The sequence below is a fragment of the Macaca thibetana genome, chromosome 13, assembly GCF_024542745.1.
Source record: "Macaca thibetana thibetana isolate TM-01 chromosome 13, ASM2454274v1, whole genome shotgun sequence".
In the NCBI taxonomy this organism is placed as follows: Eukaryota; Metazoa; Chordata; class Mammalia; order Primates; family Cercopithecidae; genus Macaca; species Macaca thibetana.
This window is the reverse complement of record NC_065590.1, coordinates 76,385,386-76,407,014: the sequence shown is the minus strand read 5'-3', so window position 1 is coordinate 76,407,014 and position 21,629 is coordinate 76,385,386. Positions and strand designations below refer to the sequence as shown.

At 43.0% G+C, this 21,629-nt stretch overlaps 1 protein-coding gene across 1 annotated transcript in view; it reads right to left on the bottom strand.

Moving 5' to 3' along the window:
* The window catches only part of CAPN13 (calpain 13), a 113,954-nt gene extending 92,535 nt beyond the window's left edge, over positions 1-21,419 (bottom strand). Inside the window, exons 1-2 of the mRNA XM_050753267.1 lie at positions 21,286-21,419; positions 1,605-1,834 (exon numbers count right to left, since the gene is read on the bottom strand). Coding sequence (XP_050609224.1) covers positions 1,605-1,802 — 198 coding nt within the window. The 5' untranslated portion in view covers positions 1,803-1,834; positions 21,286-21,419. The remainder of the gene's footprint in view (positions 1-1,604; positions 1,835-21,285) is intronic.
* Positions 21,420-21,629: the final 210 nt, after the last annotated feature.

The window sequence follows — 21,629 nt, the reverse complement described above, 5'->3', positions numbered from 1 at the left end:
AAAGCAGATTCGGCCCCTGGCTGCCTCTATTTTGGGTTCCTGGCATTATTCTTTATAAGTGATTTCACTTCCGTTTGCCTCAGTTTCTCCTTGCCCCCAAAAGACATCACAAGTTGAATTGTTGTGAGAATCAGATAATTAGAATCTCTCAATCCTTTCTAAAGAGAAGTGTTATAAATTCTTCAACACTATAAATATGGTCTCACATCTATGGCTCAGCACCTTGTGAGAAAAAAATCCCACCACTTTCTAAAATAATCTCAGCTTCTGAAAATAGCAATGGGAAAAAAATGACCTCTTGGAACTTCTTTAAATAGAATTCTCTGCTTCATCTCTCCTTAGGAGGTAAAGACTAGAAGAAGAGAGTCATTGTTGAGGACTTACTGCCAATGGCTGATAAGAGGATCCTAGAACACTGAAACACCGCACTTTTCTCTAAGCAGCATCCCAAACCCTACCTGATCCCTAACCCTTCCCTTCACCAAAGCTTCAAATCTGTCCCATTGTAGGGCAAGAGGTGTCGCCTCCCAGAGCCTGATGTCTTCAGTTCTCCTTCCCATGTGCAGAACTGAATTAGAGATCCACAGACCAGACAAATACTTTTGTCTCATAGCCTCATAGCCTCTTAGTAGCCACCATGAGAAAATAACTTTACTCTGTAACCTACCTTGGCTTTATGGGAAGTGTTTGGACAGTGCTTGGCATTTAATCAGTGCTCAATAATGGTTGCAGATATTATAATGATTAGCTTACTAGACACTATATTATTTTATCTCATTCTAGGTTATGCTGGCAGCCTACAGAAGCGTGAATAGAGGTTTGGGCAGGAGCGTCCTTAGAGTGGTCCTTATCCGGGTGCTTTGCATCAACAGTAGTTCTGATGAGATTATCAGAATGTTGAGTCAGCTGAGACATTTTCCGTGGAGGTGTCATGCCCTAAAATTGAGATAGTTCTAGAAAAACCAGGAGGGCTCACCTGGCTGCAAGGTAGAGGTAGTGGCCATCTGCTGGGGTTGTGGAGTCAGGGAGATCTGAATGTTGTCCTGCAATATCTCCCTAATTTTAAAGCTGATGTCTAAAATTCTCTTGCAGGTGGTCAAGCCTCTCTAAGATGGAGAATGTGAATATAAAAGAGAGAGGGGAGGTGATTATTTAAATTCATCCTATAATGTAAATGACTGACCTGATATCTTCCCTTTGAGCAAATTCTAACAGGGAAGGGAAAAAGAATATAAAGATACTGACACCTGAGGAGAAGAAAGGGTGACAGAGTGATAGATGGGGTCAGTTATGGGGTGGAGGAGACTCCAACAACTACAATTTTCATACCCATGGTTTCCCATCTTTAGATGAAAAATGGAGGCATTTTAATTTAGTGATGTACTTAGTGTTAGAACTGGGTTAGAACTCAGGAGTCTGGGCTCCTGGTTCCTGCTATAGCATCTTCCCATCCCGCTGAGTAGCTGCAACACTGGAGCAGAGATACCCGGTGAATTTCATTCTCCTTCCGGTTTGGTTTGGCCCAACCTTCTTTCAGCTGGAGGTGCCATGGCAGGTGACTCCAAGGACCCTGGGGCTGGTATGCTCCTGTGGGGCTCACTCACCTGTGGCCGCTTCCATATCACATTGGAGAGGCGTTTTTCCTGGAGCAGCTTCTGGCCTATGGAAGAATCTGCTGCAGGGAATGTCTCATCCTTAAACGTCTGGCCCACGCTTAGGCAGTGATCCCGCAAGGTGGTAAAGTCCTGGTCTTTGAACTTGATGATGGAGGTCTCCACTGAAGACTCCTGGTTATACGCCATGACTCTCCTTAGAAGACTTCCGAGGTCCTTTCCTGTTGGTGAGAAAAAGGGATACCTTTGGGGTAAGCCATCAAGTCCTTTGCACCATCAGATGTGAGCACCAGATGGGCACTCTGATACACCACCCTTTACAGGTAGGGGACTGAGACTAAGGCTGCACTGTCCCTGGAGGCACAGTCAGTGAGACTGAACTAGGATTCAAGCATCCTTACTCCCAGCTAACCTTTCAATCTGCTGTACAAAACAGCTCACCAGTATGCTCTCACGTGCACAAGAGGCTATGGGGTACTAGTACATCTCATGACCATTTATTGAGCACTGCCAGGTGAAGAACTGGCAGATAGGTTTAAAAAAATTGCCCACCGCTTCCCTGAGTAGCAAGTGCACAGAGGCCCACGAGTTGCATTGGAAAGGTCACGGGGTGTTGGAGGGTTTAGTGGGGTGGGGGCAGAGGGGGTGTGTAGGAAGTGTTGGAAGAGATTGCCAGAAAAGTAGGTTGGAAAGCTGGGTGAGAAAATGTTTTATACCCCATAAGCTCTGCAGAGCTGTTGAAGAGGTGGGGCATGATCAGATCTGTACATAGAATGGGGCTGCTAGGAGCAATCTGGGGACCAGAGAGAGGGTGTGGGCAGGGACTGGTTGCAGGAAGGAAGCCAGGAGCTGCTGCACTTGTCCACAGGAGAGACGGTGGTAGAGCATCAGAACGGAAGATGGTGGAGTGTGGACAGATTTGGTGTAATTTTATAGGTGAAGAATTCAATATGGGGGATAGGGAAGGAAAAAAGAAAACAAAGAAAAGATAGTACAGTGAATATCACATGGGTTTTGAAGTTTGCTTTCTGTTTTCATCAGCTCCATACCGCTTCTGCAACTTGGAGTGAATATTCAAGCCTGTGAACCCATTTTTCCACCTGTATGGATTGAAGCTATCAATCTCATAGGTTTGTTATGATATTAAATAAGTTTTGACCTAACTGAGCAGAGTGACAGGCGTGCAGTAGTCCCTTAATAAATGTTAGCATCCTAGCTTTCCTCGAGTTGACAAGGAAGGCTGAGGTTTCTTGTTCAGGCAGCCACAGGAATGTAACTGGTGCCATTTACCAAAAATGTACCACGTCCTCTATCTGTGAGGCTGGCCTGAATGGGAATCCTGAATCCATACTTCCTAGTTATGGGAATTGAAAAACCTTTCTGGTCCTTAAGTAGGACTTTTCAAGCTTCTTTGACCAGGGTCAGTGCAGATGGCACAAAAAAATCCCAAGGTCCGTGTGTTCTACCCATTTTCACTTCACAGTGGAAAAGGAAGCAGGTGATAATGAAGGAGCTAGGACTGGAAGGGAATAAATTCTAAGGAAAGAATATGAACTCATAATCAAAATTTTGAATCCTAGAAAAATGTATGTAAACTTAACATAACTTAGCAATTTTCTTACAATTACCTTGTAATACCATGTGGCAAGTTATTTAGATAGCACAAATTCATAGACAGAATATCACCAGTGAAGTGTCATTGTGCAAGCATATTTGAGGAGAATTGTGTGTACAACTGTCTCAAAAACAAGATATGAATAATTTACATTTGAATAATTACATTGGACCATACAAACTGTCATTTTTGTAGGTCAAAAATGGTTGAATATAGTCAGTTTCATAGGGTTTAACCTAGGATAAGAAATGGTTAAATACAAACAGTTCCATTTAGTTTAACCTAATACACATGTCCATTTCTTCAATCGAGTTTTTGGAGAATAAGGGCACAAAATATTCAGTATGTCTCACCACTCACAATAGGGTTAAAAAGAGGGCCCACAACAAATTAAATAGTGATAAAGCTAAAATGTCAAAGTATCATTCAGAGTAAGAAAACAGTGATAGAAATCGATTGTCAAGACAAAAGGCAATGGCACTCGATAATGAAGAGTTGTGAAAATCATGGGTCTACCAGTTCTCTGTGTGTGCTCGGGGACAATGGAACCTGTATAGCATTGCCAAGCCTCCTACCTCTCAGGAAAATATTGAATTACAGTGTGTGATAAACTCTAGCAATGAGCTAATTTTGGTTTATGAAAACCAAATTATAGTTACCTTTAATAATACAATTATGGGATTGCCTGTAAGTAGCCCTTAATTGCGTATAAAATGAAATTCTAAATAACTTTGTTTCATTTCTCCTTTGGAATTATACAAAGGTCTTACATGTGAGGATCAGTTCCTAGTCCATCTGGGGGGCTGCCACTGTCCACTATTGGGTAGGGGACTGGCCACACTTTAGGAATTCACATTCTAAGATTCACTTGCCTCGTTTGTGAAATGGAGATGATACTATTACACATGTTATAGGGTTGTTGTGAGACTCAGATGAAACCATGCTTCTAGAACACTCAGCACAGTGACTGGTAAGTAGAAAGCAGCCAATGCATGGTGGTTATTAGGATGATGATCATTGCTATTTTGAGCAGGAAAGGACTGTGCAGAGGCCCAACACTGTCTAAGACGAGGACTTGCTCATACTCAGGACAGGGTAGGCTCAGAGGGGCCTGCAGGGTGAGAGCCAGGATGTGCAGTCAGACCTGGGCCCTGGGCTCTGTTACTGCTCTGTATTCACTACATGGGCTGCCCAGGCCTGGGGGAAGGGAAGGCTTGGGGACAGGCAGCAGGCTGGGTGTCTGCTGCTGAGGAGGTGGGCTGCTCTGGGAGGAGACTCTTGATGGGGAAGGGAGAAGCAGGCAGCAGAAGCTTGTTCCACCTCCACACACATAGTTTTCTTTCTCTCTGAGTTGCTCATGGCTTCACCAGGGAACAGCCTGTAGACTCATGTTCTCAGGAAGGGCCCGCAGTACCTGACAACATTTCACTTTTGTGCACAGCAGAAGAGGATCACCTGATTTTCCTGCTGTCACTTTTGGGGAGGGCTTTCTGGTTCTTTCCTCTCTTCTCTACCCCATTTGTCTCACTTTGCAGGGTAGCTAAAGGCAGAAGAAGACTCAGCTTTGTTAATTTCAGGGGAAAAAAGAGATTGCTGAAAGGCCTACGTGATGTTCAAGACAAAGTTTATCTTGCTGTTGGGGCAGCTCTTGGGTGTTGCAAGAAAAGTCACACAAGAGGAGCTAGAAACATCACAAAAATAATTGATATAAAGTTCTTCACGTGAGAAGCTTGTGTAAGCTCATGAATCAAGCTTCATGAATCTGAAGCTTGCTTCAGAGAAGCAAGCAGGAGCTGCAGCTGGGAGTTACAAAGCCTCTTTAGCTCCCCTTGGTGTCTATGAAAGGAGCTTCCCTGTGTCCTCTGCTGAGTTGGGTGACTTAGTGAGCTCAGGTTGCCATAGCAAAATACCACTGACTGCGAGGCTTAACCGCATTTATGCCTGAGGTTGCAATTTTTTGAATTTTTGCAATCAGACCTTGGCAATGACCTTGAGCAGTATGATATAAATAACTCCCACATGCTTAGTGTTCCAATAATGGAACACTAGGCATAATGGGTTAACAACAGGATTTATTTCTCACAGTTATGGAGGCTGGAAGTCAGAGATCAGAGTGCCAGCATGTGGTGGAGGGTGGGGAAGAGATCTTTTCCTCATCCTCTTCTTATAAGATCACAGTTCTATCAGATTAGTCCCCACTCTTAAGATCTCTTTTAAGCTTCATTGCCTCTTAAAGACCTTATCTCTAGTTACAATCATGTTGGGGGTTAGGGTTTCATATGAATTTGTTGGGGGAGGGGAGCAGTACAATTCAGACCAAGGCAGTGACTAACCCCAGCCTGATCCAACAACTCTCCTATCCCTGGCTGCATACTTCAGGGAGTGTGCACATCAAAGGGGAATTGGGTCATGTTGGTAAGGTTCTCAGAGAATAGACAAAGGATGCCAGTGGACACAAGAACAAATGACAGAGCAGCAACAGTGATAAGTATGTAAACATTATTTGAATTAATGGAAACATGATGAGGGCTCCTTAATGGGAGATATGTCTTACATACTGCTGAGCCATACAACTATGTCTTAGCAGTATCTTGATCTGCCAGCACGTAGCGCCAGGCCTTGCACATAGTAGGTATTCAAAAAAATCTCCTGAGTGTCAGCAGATTAAATATTACATATCAGCTATTCTTGGGTGTGTTCTATGATGCAGTTGCTTCATGAAACCCTCCACAAATAACAAATTATGAGGTGAAATTATTTTGGAAAATATCTGATACTGAACAGTCTTTATGGAAATTCACAAAAAGCTCCAAGAAGCCCTCTGATAAAGAAACTTAAGTTTGCTCCCAGTGTTTCACACATATAACCAATAAGTCCTTTTATTGGAGAACTTTTATAAATATTTCATGGAAAAGATGCACAAGAATTAAGTGACTTCAGAACATCCTGACTCAAGTCCTCATTCTACCCCGTACACACTAAGCACCTCAGTTTCTTCATCTGTCAAATGGACACATGATACTTTGTTGAAGAATCAAATAAGAAAATATATGGAAGGAGATTTAAACCATGAAATATTTTATGAAAAGATATTCATTACTATTTATTTATCTGACTAATCTTGTCCTAACCTGCTTGTATTTCTCTCTCTCAGAAATAAATAGTTGTAAGAATACACAGATAAATTACCTAAATTACATCTGCCCAGAAACATGAAAAGGGCATTTATTGTCCCAGTTTCTCTCTTTTCCCTGAACTATGTGTTGTTCTTCTACATGAAAATTCACAGGAGGAATTCAATAACAATAGAATATTTAGGTAAACCTCAAATATCTGGAATTAAACACACTTTTAAATAATTTATGAGTCAGATAATATCATAAGAGAGTTAGGAAGACCTGACATAAGCAGAAGGACATAAACAAGAAAGATAAGAGCAGAAATTAGTAAAACAGAAGACAGATAAGAGCAGAAATTAATCAAACAGAAGACAGACAACAGATAAAATGAGCAAAGCAAAAATCTGCTTCTTTGAAAAGATCAACAACATTAATAAACCCCTAGTCAACTTGATCAAGAGTGAAAGAGAGAAAATGTAAATTGCCCATATTATCATATGATAAAGGGGTTATCATCACACGTCCTATAGACATTAAAGGGCTAATAAGAGAATACTACGAACAACCCAATGCCAACAAATCTGCTAAGTTGCATACAATGGATTAATTTCTTGAAAAATACAATTTATCAAAGTTGACACAGAAGAAACAGAAAATCTGAATAATGCCATATATAGTAAAGAAATTGAATTTACTATCAAAAGCTTTCTCCAGAAGAAACCCCCAGGCTCAGATAGTTTCACCAGTGAATTCTGTTACACCTTCAAGGACAGAGTAACACTAATCTTACATGAACTTCCTCAGAAAATAGACAAGAAGGGAAATATAGCTGAACTTATTTTTATCAGCTCAGCAAAATACTAAAAACAAAACCTCATTAAGAAATCTTCTTCCTCAAAAAAATATTACAGACCAATATTCTCATGAATAGAGAAGCAAAGAGCCTTAAAATTTTAGCAAATCAAATCCAATAATGTTAAAAAAAAAAAAAAAAAAGAAGATACCACATCATAAGTTGGGTTTATTCCAGGAATGTTAGGTTGATTTATATTTTTAAAAATCCACCTGCAATCTACCACAGTAAAAAGCTACAAAGACATAATTTATGATAAAAACTCTCAGAAAACTAGAAATAGTAGGTAACATCCTCAGGAGGGTATCTGTGAAAAATTTATAGCTAACATAATATTTAATGATGGAAAGTACATTTTCTTCCCTTTACGATCAGAATCCATGCCCATTGTTATAGTTCTATGTACCACTGTTGTGAAGGTCCTAGTCAATGCAACAAGAAAATTAAAGGCAAAAAGATTAGAAACAAGAAGAGAACTGGTCCTATTTTGGTGTTTTGATTGTAGGAAATCTACAAAACAACTACTAGAACTAATACTTAAATTTAGTAAGGTCACAAGATACAGGGTTAATATTTAAAAATTGTATTATTATTTAATAGCAACAAAAAATAGCAGAATGGTAACATCTAAAATACAAAATACTTGGGAAAAAAATCTAACATTAAAGATATTAAGATATCTACAAAAAACTATAAAACATTGCTGAGAAAAATTAAAGAAGAATTAAATAAATGGGGAGATATATCCGGTTCATTTATTGGAAGGCTCAATACTGCCAAGATGGCAGTTTTTTCCAGATTTATCTATAGGTTCAATACAATCCCAACCAAGATCCTAGCATGCTTTTTTTTTTTTTGTTAGAAATTGATAAGCGGATTCTAAGATTTACATCTAAATGTGAGGAACCTAGAATAACCAAAGCAATTTTTAAGAAGAAGAAAAAACTGAAGGACTTACCCAATCTGACTTCAACACATGTTAAAAAGCTACTGTACTGGCAAAAATATAGACAAATAGATCAATGGAGAAGGGTGGAGAATCTAGAATAAATCAACAAATATATGGCCAATTAATTTGAGAAAGGTTTCAAGGCAATTCAATGGGGGAAATAAAAGTCTTTCCAAAAAAATGGTGCTGGATCAACAGGATTTCTAAATGGGAAAAGTACAACAAACATGGATTTTACTTCACACCATACACAAAAACCAAGTCAAAATGATCATAGACCTAAAGGTAAAACTTAAATTATAATACTTTCAGAAGAAAACATTTGCAAACTTGGGATAGGTAAATGTGTTTTTGATAGAATACAAAAAAATATGAGCCATACAAGAAAAAAAATTGATAAATTAGACTTCATTAAAGGTTTAAAAGACACCATTAAAAAAACACAAATACATATTTCAGACTAGGTGAAAATATTTGCAGCACATATATCAGACAAAGGACTTGAATCCACAACATATAAAGAACTCTTCCAAATCAATAATAAGAAAAAAACCCATTAAAATGGCCAAAAGATTTGAATAGACACATCACCAAATAATATATAAAAACAGGCAATAACCCAACATGAAAAGATGTTCCACATCATAAGTTATCAGTGAAATGCAAATTCATACCACAGCGAAAGCTCACTATAGACTGTTTTCTAATGGCCTAAAATTTAAAAAGACTGATCACACTGTTTATGAGGAGATGGAAAACTGGAACTTTCATACACTCTCGGTAGATATGTAAACTGGTATGACTACATTAGAAAACAGTGTGGCAGTTTCCTAAAATGTTAAAACATACACTTACAAAATGATTCAGTCATTCCAGTCCTAAGAATTTACCCAAGAAAAGTGAAAGCATATGTTCATACAAAGACTTGTGCATAATCAAAACAGACTTATATTTAATAGCCAAAAGTTGGAAACAATCCAATGTCCGTCAAAAGTGAATGAATAAATTGTGATGTACCCATAAAATAAGGTACTACTCAGCAATAAAAAGAAATGAATTATTGATACATGCAACAACATGAATAAATCTCTAAAATCATTATGCTATGTGAAAGCCAGTCAAAGTAGAATACATATTATATGACTCCATTTATATAAAATCCTAGAAATGCAAACTAATGTACCGTGATAGAAAGAAGTTCAGTGGTTGCTCAGAAATGAGGGTAGAGGGAGGAATGGGTTATGAGAAAACTTTTGGGGGTGATAGAAATATTTTTTGAGTGTCATGATGATTTCACATGTGTATACACGTGTCAAAACTCATCAGTTTACACATTAAATATATACAGTTTTTATATATTCTAAGTAGAGTTGTTTCAAAAATTAAATGCTGTATATAGTTTATATAGTCTTCAGTAATTTGCTTCCCCCTGCACCCGATGGTTAAAAAGCAGCAGGATTTCATTTATCTCACTGCTGTATGTTATCCTATGATTTATTTGTACTTCTTCTGTCAATGGACGTTTAATGCTCTTCTCTTTGTTTTAATGAAAAATTATGCTATAAATGTTATTGTACGTATCTCCTGATAAACATGCAAGAGTTTCTCTAGTTTACATTACAAGTAGAATTTTGGGTTTAGGGAGCACACATACTCAACCTCATTAAGTATGCCAAATTATTTTCCAAGGTTGTACCAATTTATAATTTCACCAACAGTGTAAAAGAGTTGCCATTGCTATATATCCTCACTAACTCTTGGTATTGGCAGGCTTTTTATTTGTACCCATCTCGTGGGAGTAAGTGGCAACTCCTATGGTTTTAATTTGTTTCTCTGATTACTGGTAAGATTGAGCATCTCTCACTATGTTTATTCTCCATTCATGTTCCCTCTCTTGAGGAATGAATATTCATATTTTGTGCCCATTTGTCTATTGAGTTGTCTTTTTCTTATTGATTTGTAGGAATTCACTACTCACTCTGCATATTTGTCTTTCGTTGGTCATATGTCTTGTAAATATCTTCTCCCAGTTTGTGTCTTATCTTCTTAACTCCTTTACAGTGTCTTTTGATGAACATCAATATTCTTTACACTAATACAAATGTACTACAAATATTTGCTTATAAGTTTAATTTTTATAAATTGAGCCAATAGTAATTCTTATGGGAATTTAATATAAGAAACTTTGTAAGAGATTCTCTTTTTAAAATAGAAAATTTGTAATCAACACATTCTTCCGAAACACTGATTTAAAATTTTCTTGTAGCTCTATAATAATATTTTTAAGAAGTCCAACATATATATCAAAATTCTGAAATAGACTTGCAGAGAAATACTTTGAGTACTTAGGAAATAATGCTGGTATCTGTATTGGCAAATATAGCTTTGCCAAAACCAATTACTTAATTTTCCCTCCCTTTTCCTTTCTTCCCCAAAATAGAGTCCTTACTTTGAAGGAAGATATATATATATAAATACCTTGATTTTTAAAATGTATTTGATAAAATCTCCACCTATTCCCTGTGTGTCGACTAGATTAACATAGTAAAGTAGAATACAGTGTAGTAAATAGAATTCGCAGTTTGACCCAGAGATTATGGATGAATGGTCTGGAATAGCTAAGAATCATTGCATTGTAATAGTCACAGAGTTCTGTCCCGTGTCCTGTCCTATTCTACATTTTTATCTTAATCCTTAAAGAAGATGTTGAAATAAAAATGAAGATCCTTTTCAACTCTTTCATCATTTTTAATAGTGGAAATCAAGAACAATTAACCAAGCAGATAGCAGAATCAAAATTCTAAATGACTTCAAAACCAAGAAGATGAAATTAACTAAGGAAACTGCAAAACTGTCTTTACGTTTAAAAAGTTAACTATGCAAGTAAATAGTGAGCAGGATCTGTCTTGGGTAAATTTCATTTTGGAAATATTTTGTATGCCTTACTTGACTTCCTATTTAAAATGAGACAAAACTATGAAAGATGTGGCAGGCTCTGACCAGCTTCAACAGCAGTAAGGCATTGCTCTAGACAGGCTAGCCCCAGGACCTTGTACAAAGCCGCTCTTGACCCCACATGGACATCTGTGTTCAGCTCTAGGGGCCACATTCCAAGAGGCTCATCGGTACTCTCAATGGTATCTGAAAATGAGTGTTTGAGTAACATAAGGGTGCCTGGCAGGGAGGCAAGCCCATTGCTTGCAAGCATGGGCTCCTGGCATGCAGTTATATCCACCTGAAAGAGGTGGCAAATTTTCATATTGGCAAAAATGTGCCATACGGGCAGGAGGCAGTCCAGCTAAATAGATAGGAAGCCTGGAAATCCCTTCCTGGGAGGAAGAGTTGGAGATCTAGAGAGGTTTACTGGGAAGAAGGCCAACTGAGGGGCCTTCAGTGACTCTCAGACTCAGCCCCTGCAGCCCAGGTCCCCCTCCCTCCAGAATAATCCTGCTCTAAGAGAGCAGATATTTAACTACCTCTGGACCCACAACCGTACTCCCAACCCCTGAGTTTCTATACCGCCAAGGTTATGCTCCAGTTCAGGAAACTGAACTCTGCCTTGTGTCTTAAGGAAAAAGGAAAAAGAGACAGCATGGAACGGTGCTCACAGGCACATAGAATCAAGTTGAAACTTGGGTTTGAATCCAGCTGTCACTTACTGACTGAATGATCTTGGCCAATACTCTTAATATCTCTGAGCCTCCTTTCCTTATGTATAAAGTGGATGGGAGGTGGAGGTAATAAAACCAGCCTTGTAGCAGCAGATAGATATTAAATGAGAAGATTCTTGTTAAGGGCTTGGTGTGGCACATAGTAAAAGCTTGTGTATTACGCTATCAGAAACTCCTTGAGAGTCCTGCCTGGCCCTGAACTTGAGCCCAGTGACTACAACCCTGTACCAGCTGATGGGCATGCCAGGCACCTGCCAGTCACCTCTGAACTCCCAACCTCAGGTCTCTCCAGGTTCCAGAGTTGTGTTCTTTCCATGTGTTGAGACTGTCACCTCCTCCACCTGCCTGGCAGAAACACTGGGTGCACATTTACCTCTGGCCCTGAGCCATGCAGTAGACCACGCTGTCTGCATCTCCAGCTGGGCCAGTGTCCCACAGCCTCTACCCTGTCCCAGGGGGCTTTCTCCTCCTCTGCTTACCCTGTCCTACATGACAGCCAGGTGTCCCTGGGGCCAAACACATGTCCAGTGGAAAGGATATGAATGCAAAGGAAGAACATGTGATCTGTACAGTTCAGAGGGTGGAAAGAGTCAGAAATTTGGGGAAGTGTGATTTTGATTAGACTTTCTGCAATGATGGACGTGTTCTATATCTGTGCTGTCTAAGACAGTGGCCACTGGCTATATGTAGCTATCGGGCACTTGAAAGATGGCTAGTGCAATTCAGGGGCTGGATTTTAATTTTTATTCAATTTTAAATCATTTACTTTTAAGTGTAAATATTCGCATGCAGCCTTATTGGATGGTATTGAAGAAGAGAACTGCTAATGACATGAATTACCACAGAACAAGGAAGGCCGTGAACAGTCTTGGGTGGAAATGGTTGAGCAGAGGCTGGATGACTCTACACAGCGGCCCAGAAGAGCCCTTGGATTGGGCAGATCCCTTCCAACTTCAACCTGCTGGGCTCTCTCTTCTTTTCGTCAGCGTCATATTTTGGGTACTAAACCACTTAGCGACTTTCTGCCAGTGATGGGACCACCTCCCTGCCTCAGTGACAGGTTGCCCTGGTGTCCCTGTCCGCAGGATGCTCCTAGCATATCCCAGCAACAAAGGGTAATTTTGCTTGCATTTTGTTTTCAATCAGCTATGAAACAGGAAGCTGCATTCAATGGTTCCCTGCCCAGGAGTGCTGCATGCGGCCCTCTCCTGGCTGGTGTTTTTCAGAACAATGGAAATAAATCTGATGTAATGTAGCAGAACACGACAGGGGACGGTTTTCCCCTTAACAAATACTCATTTGAAATGGTGCCCAAACCCTGCACGAGGAGCAATCTATTTCCCACAACAGTGTTCCAGCAAAACCCATTACTAATTCCACAACTCAAATTAAAACTAACAGAGCTTGAAGGCTGGGGCTGACGCTCTCTCTGCTGACAAGGAACAAGGGTGGGGGAAGGGGTCTGCGCACTTGTGTGTGTATGTGTATGTTTAATTACACTGTTTAACACATCGAGAATAATTTAGCTACCCAAGTGGAGAAAATAGGCACTTAACTGCTCTCTGGTGGGAAAAAGATGTGCAAACCACTTTCAGTTATATACCTTCTTGGTGTACCTCAGGGCTTTGAGGAGAGAGAGGGAGACAGAGAGAGAGTGAAGCAGAGAGAGAGAAGAGAGCAAGGGAAGGGGGTAGAAGGAAGGAGGAAGGAAGACAGAGAAGGGGAAAAGGAAGGAGGAAGAAGAGAGGAGGGTGGGAGAGAGAGGGAAGACGACAGAGAATTTTGTGTGGATACAAACCTACAGCAAGTTGGGAGAACATGTGACTACTTCTCAGAGAGCTTATATGAGATGGTGTAAGTGTGAGAATGAGCTTAAACATCGGGTTTGAAAATGGAACTTAACTGCCAGACCAGTGCTGTCCCTGAGCCACTCTGTACTTGAGAATCATCTCAGCAAGTTTCTTCCATGCATGTGTGGCCTGAAGACCACGGTGGGATTAGTGGCCCCCAGAAAGGCGGACCTCAGAGGAAGACTATGCAGGGCTCACTTTGCAGAAGGGGAAAGTGGGGCTCAAGGTGAAACAGGAGAAGTTTGGGCAGCGCTTGGGCTTGACTCCTGTCCCGCCCCCAGCTTCAAAGCTGGGGTGATCTGGCCTGTGAGCAAAGCATGCCTCTGTCCCTGCCAAAGGCATCCTACTTTGTGCCTAATCAGGGCTGAGAGGTGCACGGGCAAGCTAGTGTTTCTCATCCTCTGAGATAACCTCTAATCCACCAAGGGCCAGGGAAGAGGCTATGAAATGAAATGAAAGAAGCCTCTCTCGTGTCTTCAGATGTAGAAAGCTACATAGACCTGGAACAGGTGCCAGAAAGTAAGTGCTCAGAATAGACCTCTCTATTGCCTGCCAGTGACTCTGGGTTCAGCACTGGAGCTGACTGCCAAGGAGATCATCAGCTTGGCACAAGAGAGGCAGAAAGCAGAAGCGACTTTCTGAGGTTCCATAGGCAAGGCAACCCCAGCCTCTTCTCTCCCTACTGCCCTTGCTGTGCGGACCCAGCCTCTTCCTGAATCATAGCACAAGGGAGCTTGGAGAGCTCTGCTGATGGGCCCTTCTCAGGAGACCCTGGGGGTAACCAAGAGAAGGTTTGCCTGACAGAAAGGATCTGTGTAGCTCCACTAAACTCTATGGGCCTTGGGCACGTTGCTCCCTCCCCTAGCCTCGGTCTCCCCACTTGGAACACTAAGAAGGTTGGTCCCACTCTTCTAAGTGCTTTTCCGCGGTAACATTCTATATTTCTGGAACTGAGATGACAGGTTTTATGTAGCCTCAATGATACTGTTAGACAAAAAAATGGGAACCCACAGAATGTATTATTCCTTTCAATTAAGTTTAGGTTTGTGCCAACACACACAAAAAACAAACTTGTCTTGGCATGGAAATCTCCTCCTTTCCCCTCCCTAGGGTATTTGATAGGTGTCATTCAATTAGGATAGGGTTGAGTAGACTCAACTATATTCTAAGGACGAGGTAGAGCATTCTTTTTTCTGGGAACTAAAACTATATGAGTCTCGGAAACACTGTGTAATATTTCATCTGTGCTTAGATTTCTCGGCACGGTTTTTTTCTTTTTTCATCCTTGAAGAAGAGATGCACTTCTCATTTAGCTAATTCAAATTTTTTCTGAAACAAATACAAATTTGGTGGACTTAGAAGGTTGGGGCCTGCCATGTACCAAGTTAAAATGCAGGGTCTTGAGAGCCACTGTTTCAGACCAGTACTCCCCAGGCAGACCCTTGGCTCCGGGCCTGCTCACTTCCCAAAGGCTTGAACTGCAGAAGGCTAGGTTTGGGGTCTTTTTCCTTTCTGTTTTTTAAGGTTCTTTGGAAGCCGAGGCCACACTTATATAATCCGTTTATTCTTAAAGGATTTCCCTGGGCCTATCTCCTTAGGCTTTTTCATTTAAATGGACAAAGAGAAACAGAAAATGGATGAGTGCCGGGCATGGGGGCTCACAACTGTAATCCCAGCACTTTGGGAGGGTGAGGCGGGTGGATCACGAAGTCAGGAGTTTGAGACCAACCTTACCAACATGGTAAAACCCTAAAAATACAAAAACTAGCTGGGCATGGTGGTGCACACCTTTAATCCCAGCTACTCAGGAGGCTGAGGCTGAAGAATCGCTTGACCCAGGAGGCAGAGGTTGAAGTAAACCAAGATCATGACATTGCACTCCAGCCTGGGTGACAGAGGGAGACTCCGTCTCAAAAAATAAATAAATAAAAAATAAAATAAAATAAAATAAAATAAAAATAAAATGAATGAGGCAGAGGCCAAGACAGAGCAACCGCACAAAGAGAAAGCCAAAGACGGGCTGGGTGACAGAAAGGAAGCCAGGGACAGCCAATCAGCAGGGATGGAGACTGAGGAAGAGAGTGGGAGGAATGAGATGGCCCAGACGCAGAGAGGACAAAGTCCACCAGGGGAAGGGATTCTCAACCCAGCCCAGCATCGAGGGCACCAGAATTGTGTCCATATATCGCCCTGTTTTCTTATCCCTCAAGATGTGAATTCTCAAGGCATGGCTGGAAAACAAGGAATGCAGATGCTGTGACTCTTGGATGGAGTTTTTAAAGACCACCGCCCCCGTGCGCTGCCTCTAGCCACAACACAGTAGAGAGAGAAAAGACAGTGGAGCCAGCTGTTGGACCCCTGGCCCGGATACCCGGGCATCCCAGTCTGTGCCTGGTCATTCTGGGTCTCTCAGGCCTGACCTGTGGAGGCCGCAGAGGCGAGTGGGCTGAGCCCTGGAATGGGAGCTCTGGTGGAGGGGTGGCGGGGGGTTGGAGACAGATCCAGTAGTACCAGTGACCAAGCACTTTGGCTAAAGGAGCCATTCCCTTTTCAGACCTGGTGCTCAGAGACACACGATGAAGGTCCCCATGGAGGCCCAGGCCAACCTTCTTGTTCTGGAGCAAGCTTCCATCCAAGCAGGTGGGGTCCCATCTCTGGGGTCAGGGTGTGGACCAGTGGGAGGAGAAATGTTTTTCAAAAATAAGAGCTTTCTATATTAAATATGTTAAAAGGCAACAAGAAAAAGAAGGAGCTTAGAATGTGTATGTGCATGCGTGTGTGTGTGTGTAAATGCGAATGTAAACGTGTCTAAGTGAGTGAGTGAAGCAGAGAAAGGCAGGCTGGGGAGGGTGGTGGTTAGGCCTCTGAGGTTTCCCTTGTTCCTTCTGTCATTCTTTCCCTCTCCAGCCCTAAGAAACGGGGAGAGCCAGAGCTTCTGAAGGCGAGGGCTGAAGGCAAGAAGGAAAGACAGAGGAAAGAGAGAGGAGCATAAATGACCTAAAAACCAGCTCGTGCAGGGCCCACTGGGGAGATGGTGGGAAGGACAGGACCTGGGGCAGGGGGTACAGGCCTGGGAGCCTCTGCCTGAGAAGAGAGGGAGATGCAGTCCCGGGAGACCTCCGCCCCTCTTGCTGTCTAGCCTATGTTCCAGAACAGGCAGGGAGCTGTGGGGAATCCCCGTGCCCACCTAGGGAAGATGACCTGGCTGAGGAGGAAGACAGTTTGAGGACAGGTCTGAGGGGATGGTAGCACTGGCTCAGGACAGCCCCTGGGTTGACAGAACATGCTTGGGGTGGTCTTTTGGCTGGAGTCCCAGGAGCCAGCCCCTGCAGAAAGCCTCTGCCCTCATCTCCCGCCAGGGTCATGCCGTCTGACAGTATCTTAAGTTCCTGCAAGAAAGCTAGAGCTTCCTGAGATGGGGCTTAATGGTATATGTAGTTCAGCTGATTGACAGCCACATCTGGTTAAGGATTAGACTGGGGAGAAGAGAGAATGTTTGGCGAGGAGAATGGGGGCAAAGTTTCCTGTCATCTCTCCATCACCTCTCCGGCCTCAGGCCCTTGAGAACCAGTGGTCTCTAATGGGCCACTGGGTGCATCTCCTGAAGGCAGGTGTGTGGCTCTGATGGAGACAGTGCCCCTCGTGTCTCTGGTCTGCAGGCTGGGACGGGGTCTGGCTCAGTTCTCTGAGCTGTGTGGGAGGTGCTGGTCAGACCCTGGTCCACAGGCATGGGAGGTGGACATGGCAGGGCTGTCCAGTGGAGATCAGAGGGCAGAGTGCTGCCTGAGGGACCATTATTTCAGAGGGAAAGGAAATAAACCTCCTGGCTACTCCCAGTTTTAAACATCCCTCGCGACTTACTTGGCTGAAATGAGGATATTAACCCCCAAGTCCTGGCTGTCCTCCAGCGCAAGTCCTTAGAGGCAGCTCATCGCTCCGGCCACTACTGTGGGACATGGTACCCATCCCATCTCATGTTCAACTCACCAGAGAGGGCGGCAGTGGGCAAACCTCCACTTCATACCCCTACAACTTGTCTTAAAAATTTGCATCTCTTTATTCGCTAGTCTATCTCTGAGGCAATGCACGAGGTAGACGAGGTGACCTTTAGCTGCCTTTCAACATGAGTATCATGGATTACAAGAGGCTGGGAGACAAGAGGCTGGGAGACCCCTTGGGGATCGCCTGGTTCACTCTTCATTATTGAGATGAGGAAACAAGGCTTGACTGAACTTTCCTGGTTGTTTCCTGGGAGCTCTGCAGATTGGTAAAAGCATCTCATGCACCACACAGCCTTCCCTTATACTGCAGAGTTTTTTATTCAACAGGGTTTGTGCAAAGCAAAAAGTAGTGTGTAGTGGAGAAGAGTCCCCTGGTAATTCAGGAATCAAGACAAAAGAGACTGAGCCCATGAACACATGGTCCAAAGCTGTGTTTTCAACTGGAGTTCAGTATGGGAAGTTCTGGTGCACTCAGTTCAACTGGTTCCTTTGTTTTGGCCTTCTCAGAGCCTTTTTTTTTTGAGACAGAGTCTCACTCTGTCACCCAGGCTGGAGTGCAGTGGCACGAACTCGGCTCACTGCAACCTCCACCTCCCTGGTTCAAGCAATTCCCGTGCCTCAGCCTCCCACGTAGCTGGGATTACAGGTGCATGCCACCTTACCCGGCTAATTTTTTTGTATTTTTAGTAGAGATGGCGTTTCACCGTGTTGGCCAGACTGGCCTCGAATTCCCGACCTCAGGCAATCTGCCTGCCTTGGCCTCCCAAAGTCTGGGATTACAGGTGTGAACAGAGCCTTTTTAAGTTAATTGGAATCATAACTCTCTGAGGAGGGAAGAGTAGGAGGCAACATTCCTCCAAATATTTGATCATAAATGCTTTATATCAAGGAGTCCCCAGCAACAGCCCCCAAAATTAGTGTTGTATGTAAACCATGCTTTAGGAAACACTTGTCCAAAAGATAGAGTCCCAAGGGGGGTAGAAAATCAACACCTCCTCTTGATTCTGCTCTGATGTTTTCCATGGCTGTGGACTTTCTTGCTGTCTATCAGTGGCATGCTACACCATGGACAATTCTGAGAGAGTTAGGATGCCCTCAACCTGACTTCTTCCAAACACTGAGGAGAGATGGAATGGGCCAGCCTATCCAAGGTCCCCTTTATGGTTTTTCTCATGGGAGAAAGAGGTGACATCTAGGCAGGAACACTGGTGCCATACACAGTGCTCGGCAGATATTAATGATAATTCAGTCTTTATTAAACCTTTCTTAGGTGCTATCTCAGGTTCTGTTAGCCTCAACCTGTCTCTAGGACTCTTGGTCCCTTTTTTACTCCATCCAAGGAAGTGGCTCTTCTGACCACTTCTGGACTCAGATGAGGTGCCAAGCCTCTAGCAATTAGATCTAGTTTTCCCACTGGCTGCCATGGGGGTCAGAAGACACAAGCTGGAAGTGCAGGACAGTTAACTCCCCATAGGGCAAGCTTTGAACAATAATAGAAGAGAGAGAGTGAGCCAACAGATAAATGTCCTCTTTACCCTTGCTCGGATGGACTGTTCCAAGGCACAATGCATCTGCAGTGCCAGTCCAGAGGGGTCCTGCTTTGGCCAAGTGGCTGGCCATGTCTCTTCGTGAAGAGAGGCCAGGTGGTGGCACATCATCCGTCACTGCTTCCCCCTTTCTCCTCTCATTTCCCACTTCCCTGATTCTCACTCCCCTGGTGTCTTACCTTAAGCGCTAAGTAGCACTTAAGCTTTGCCTCAGGCTTTGTTTTGTAGAGAACCCAGGCTAAAATAATGTCAACAATAATGACTAAAATGTCTTCAGCACTTGCCATGTGCTCAAGTACTGCTAAGTGCTTTCCATATACAATCTCATTTGATCCTTTCACTGATCTTTTGGGGGTAGATTACTGTTGCTACCATGTTTTAGCGATGAGGAAACTGAGAACCTCCAAGAGGTTAAGGAGTATGCCCCAAATCACACAGCTCACCGTGTGGAAGTATCAGGCACAATGCTTGATACGGAGTGAGCCTCCGGGCCAGCAGGTTGGTGATTTTTGTTTGTTTGTTTGTTTGTTTGTTTGTTTTGAGACAAGGTCTTGCTCTGTCACTCAGGCTGGAGTGCAGTGGCATGATCGTAGCTCACTGAAGCCTCAACCTCCTAGGCTCAAGCGATCCTTTCACCTCAACCATGGCACCCCTCCCCCTGCCCCCAGTAGCTGAGACTACAGGTGTGCGCCACCACATGTAGCTAATATTTTTTTCCCAGATCCCCAATTTTTAATTTATTTTTGTAGAGACAGGGTTTTGCCATGTTGCCCAGACTGGTCTTGAACTCCTGGGATCAAGCAATCTGTCCCCCTCGGCCTCCCAAAGTGTTGAGATTACAAGTGTGAGCCACAGTGCTTGACCTTATGTGTGCATTTCTTCATAGCACCTTTTTTTCTAAGGTGTCCTTTCAAGACGGTAACTGAATACAACCAAATAACTAGGGGACAAGACAGGGTACCTACCAGGCACAACAGAACTCGAGCTCTGTCATGTGCATCTGGAATAAACTTTAGCAGCAAGTCACTCACCAGGTCCCTCACTTTTTCCATCTACAAATTGGGATAATGAACTTATGCTACATAAACCTTTTGCCTATTACACAGTTGGTAGGTTATTACATTTCCATCAACCAATCTACTAACAAGTAAGCCTTCCTGCAGCTGTCACTCCTCCAAACTTCAAAACAACAATAACAACAAAAAACCCACAACACTTGTGTCAAGGTGGGTACAAAGGTGAGACAATTCAAGAGGATAATCTGACTGAAAGTCAAGTTAATGCCACTTGGGGGTAAACAAAGTTGTGCTTGTGATCCAGGACAAATGGGACAGTCAGTATAGTTCATGCCCCAACTACAACTATAGAGGGAAAATATCTGCACGTATTCTAATCTGGTTGACTTGGGTCCAAGCGGAGCAGCTGGAACTGTCTCCCTGGGAACAGCATCACATCTCAAAGATTACACAACTTTAGCAGTTATAGAGACACACATGTGTGACCATGACACCACTAGAGGCATGTAGGAACCTCCTGAATCTCTGAAGTTGTAATGATCCATCTTTTGTGATTAACCCAGAGTTGTCAACTTCATTCCTATAACTAATAAACTAGATGATTAGAAAACAAAGGGCCCAGGTCCCCTTCTTCCCTCTAGCAAATGTTTATTAAGTACCTACTATCTATCAGAAACTACACATCAGTGCGCAAAGAAAGCATGATTTCTGCCATCAATGTGTCCTTATGACAAACACAGCCCTCAAGGTCACAACTTTGAGCAGAAATCAAAGGTGACAGAATGATTAAGAAATACTGTCTTTGCTTAAACTATGCAAAGTTTGGATTAGCTTCTCTTAGAAGTCCCCCTTTGCCCTAGTTTTTCTTAAAGCATATCCTTGGACCACTTGCATCAAAAACACCCAGTTTCCAGAGCTATTAAATGTGTACCTTGGTAGGTGGGAACTCAGAATTGACATCATGAAGCTCTCTAGAAAATTGTACATGCTCACTAATGTTTAGAGGGCTGCCTTGGTCCACAGCTCTGGGAGATGACCACTCACATCTTACCTGTTTCCTAGACAGGTGCGTCTGATGGAGGAGGGGAGACGGGCAGGTTCCACAGGCTCTAGGGATAGAGAGTGGTGGAGGAGACTGGCAGAGGAGAGCATGGCCGGCTGGCCGGCAGTCTTGGAGAAAGAGCAGTGCTGGTGTCTGCTTGCTCCTGCCCTCAGGCTTTTCCTTATATGGGTGTACCAGGTAAAGGCAGGCTCCACCTTCGTTAAACAGTGACTTCAGCACTGGGCAGTGGCCTGCCACTTGTTGGAGAGAGAGAGGACATTGGCTGTAAACAGCAATAGCTTCCAGATCCTCCTCCCCAAGCCTATTTCTGCCTGATCCCACCTCACTTCCTG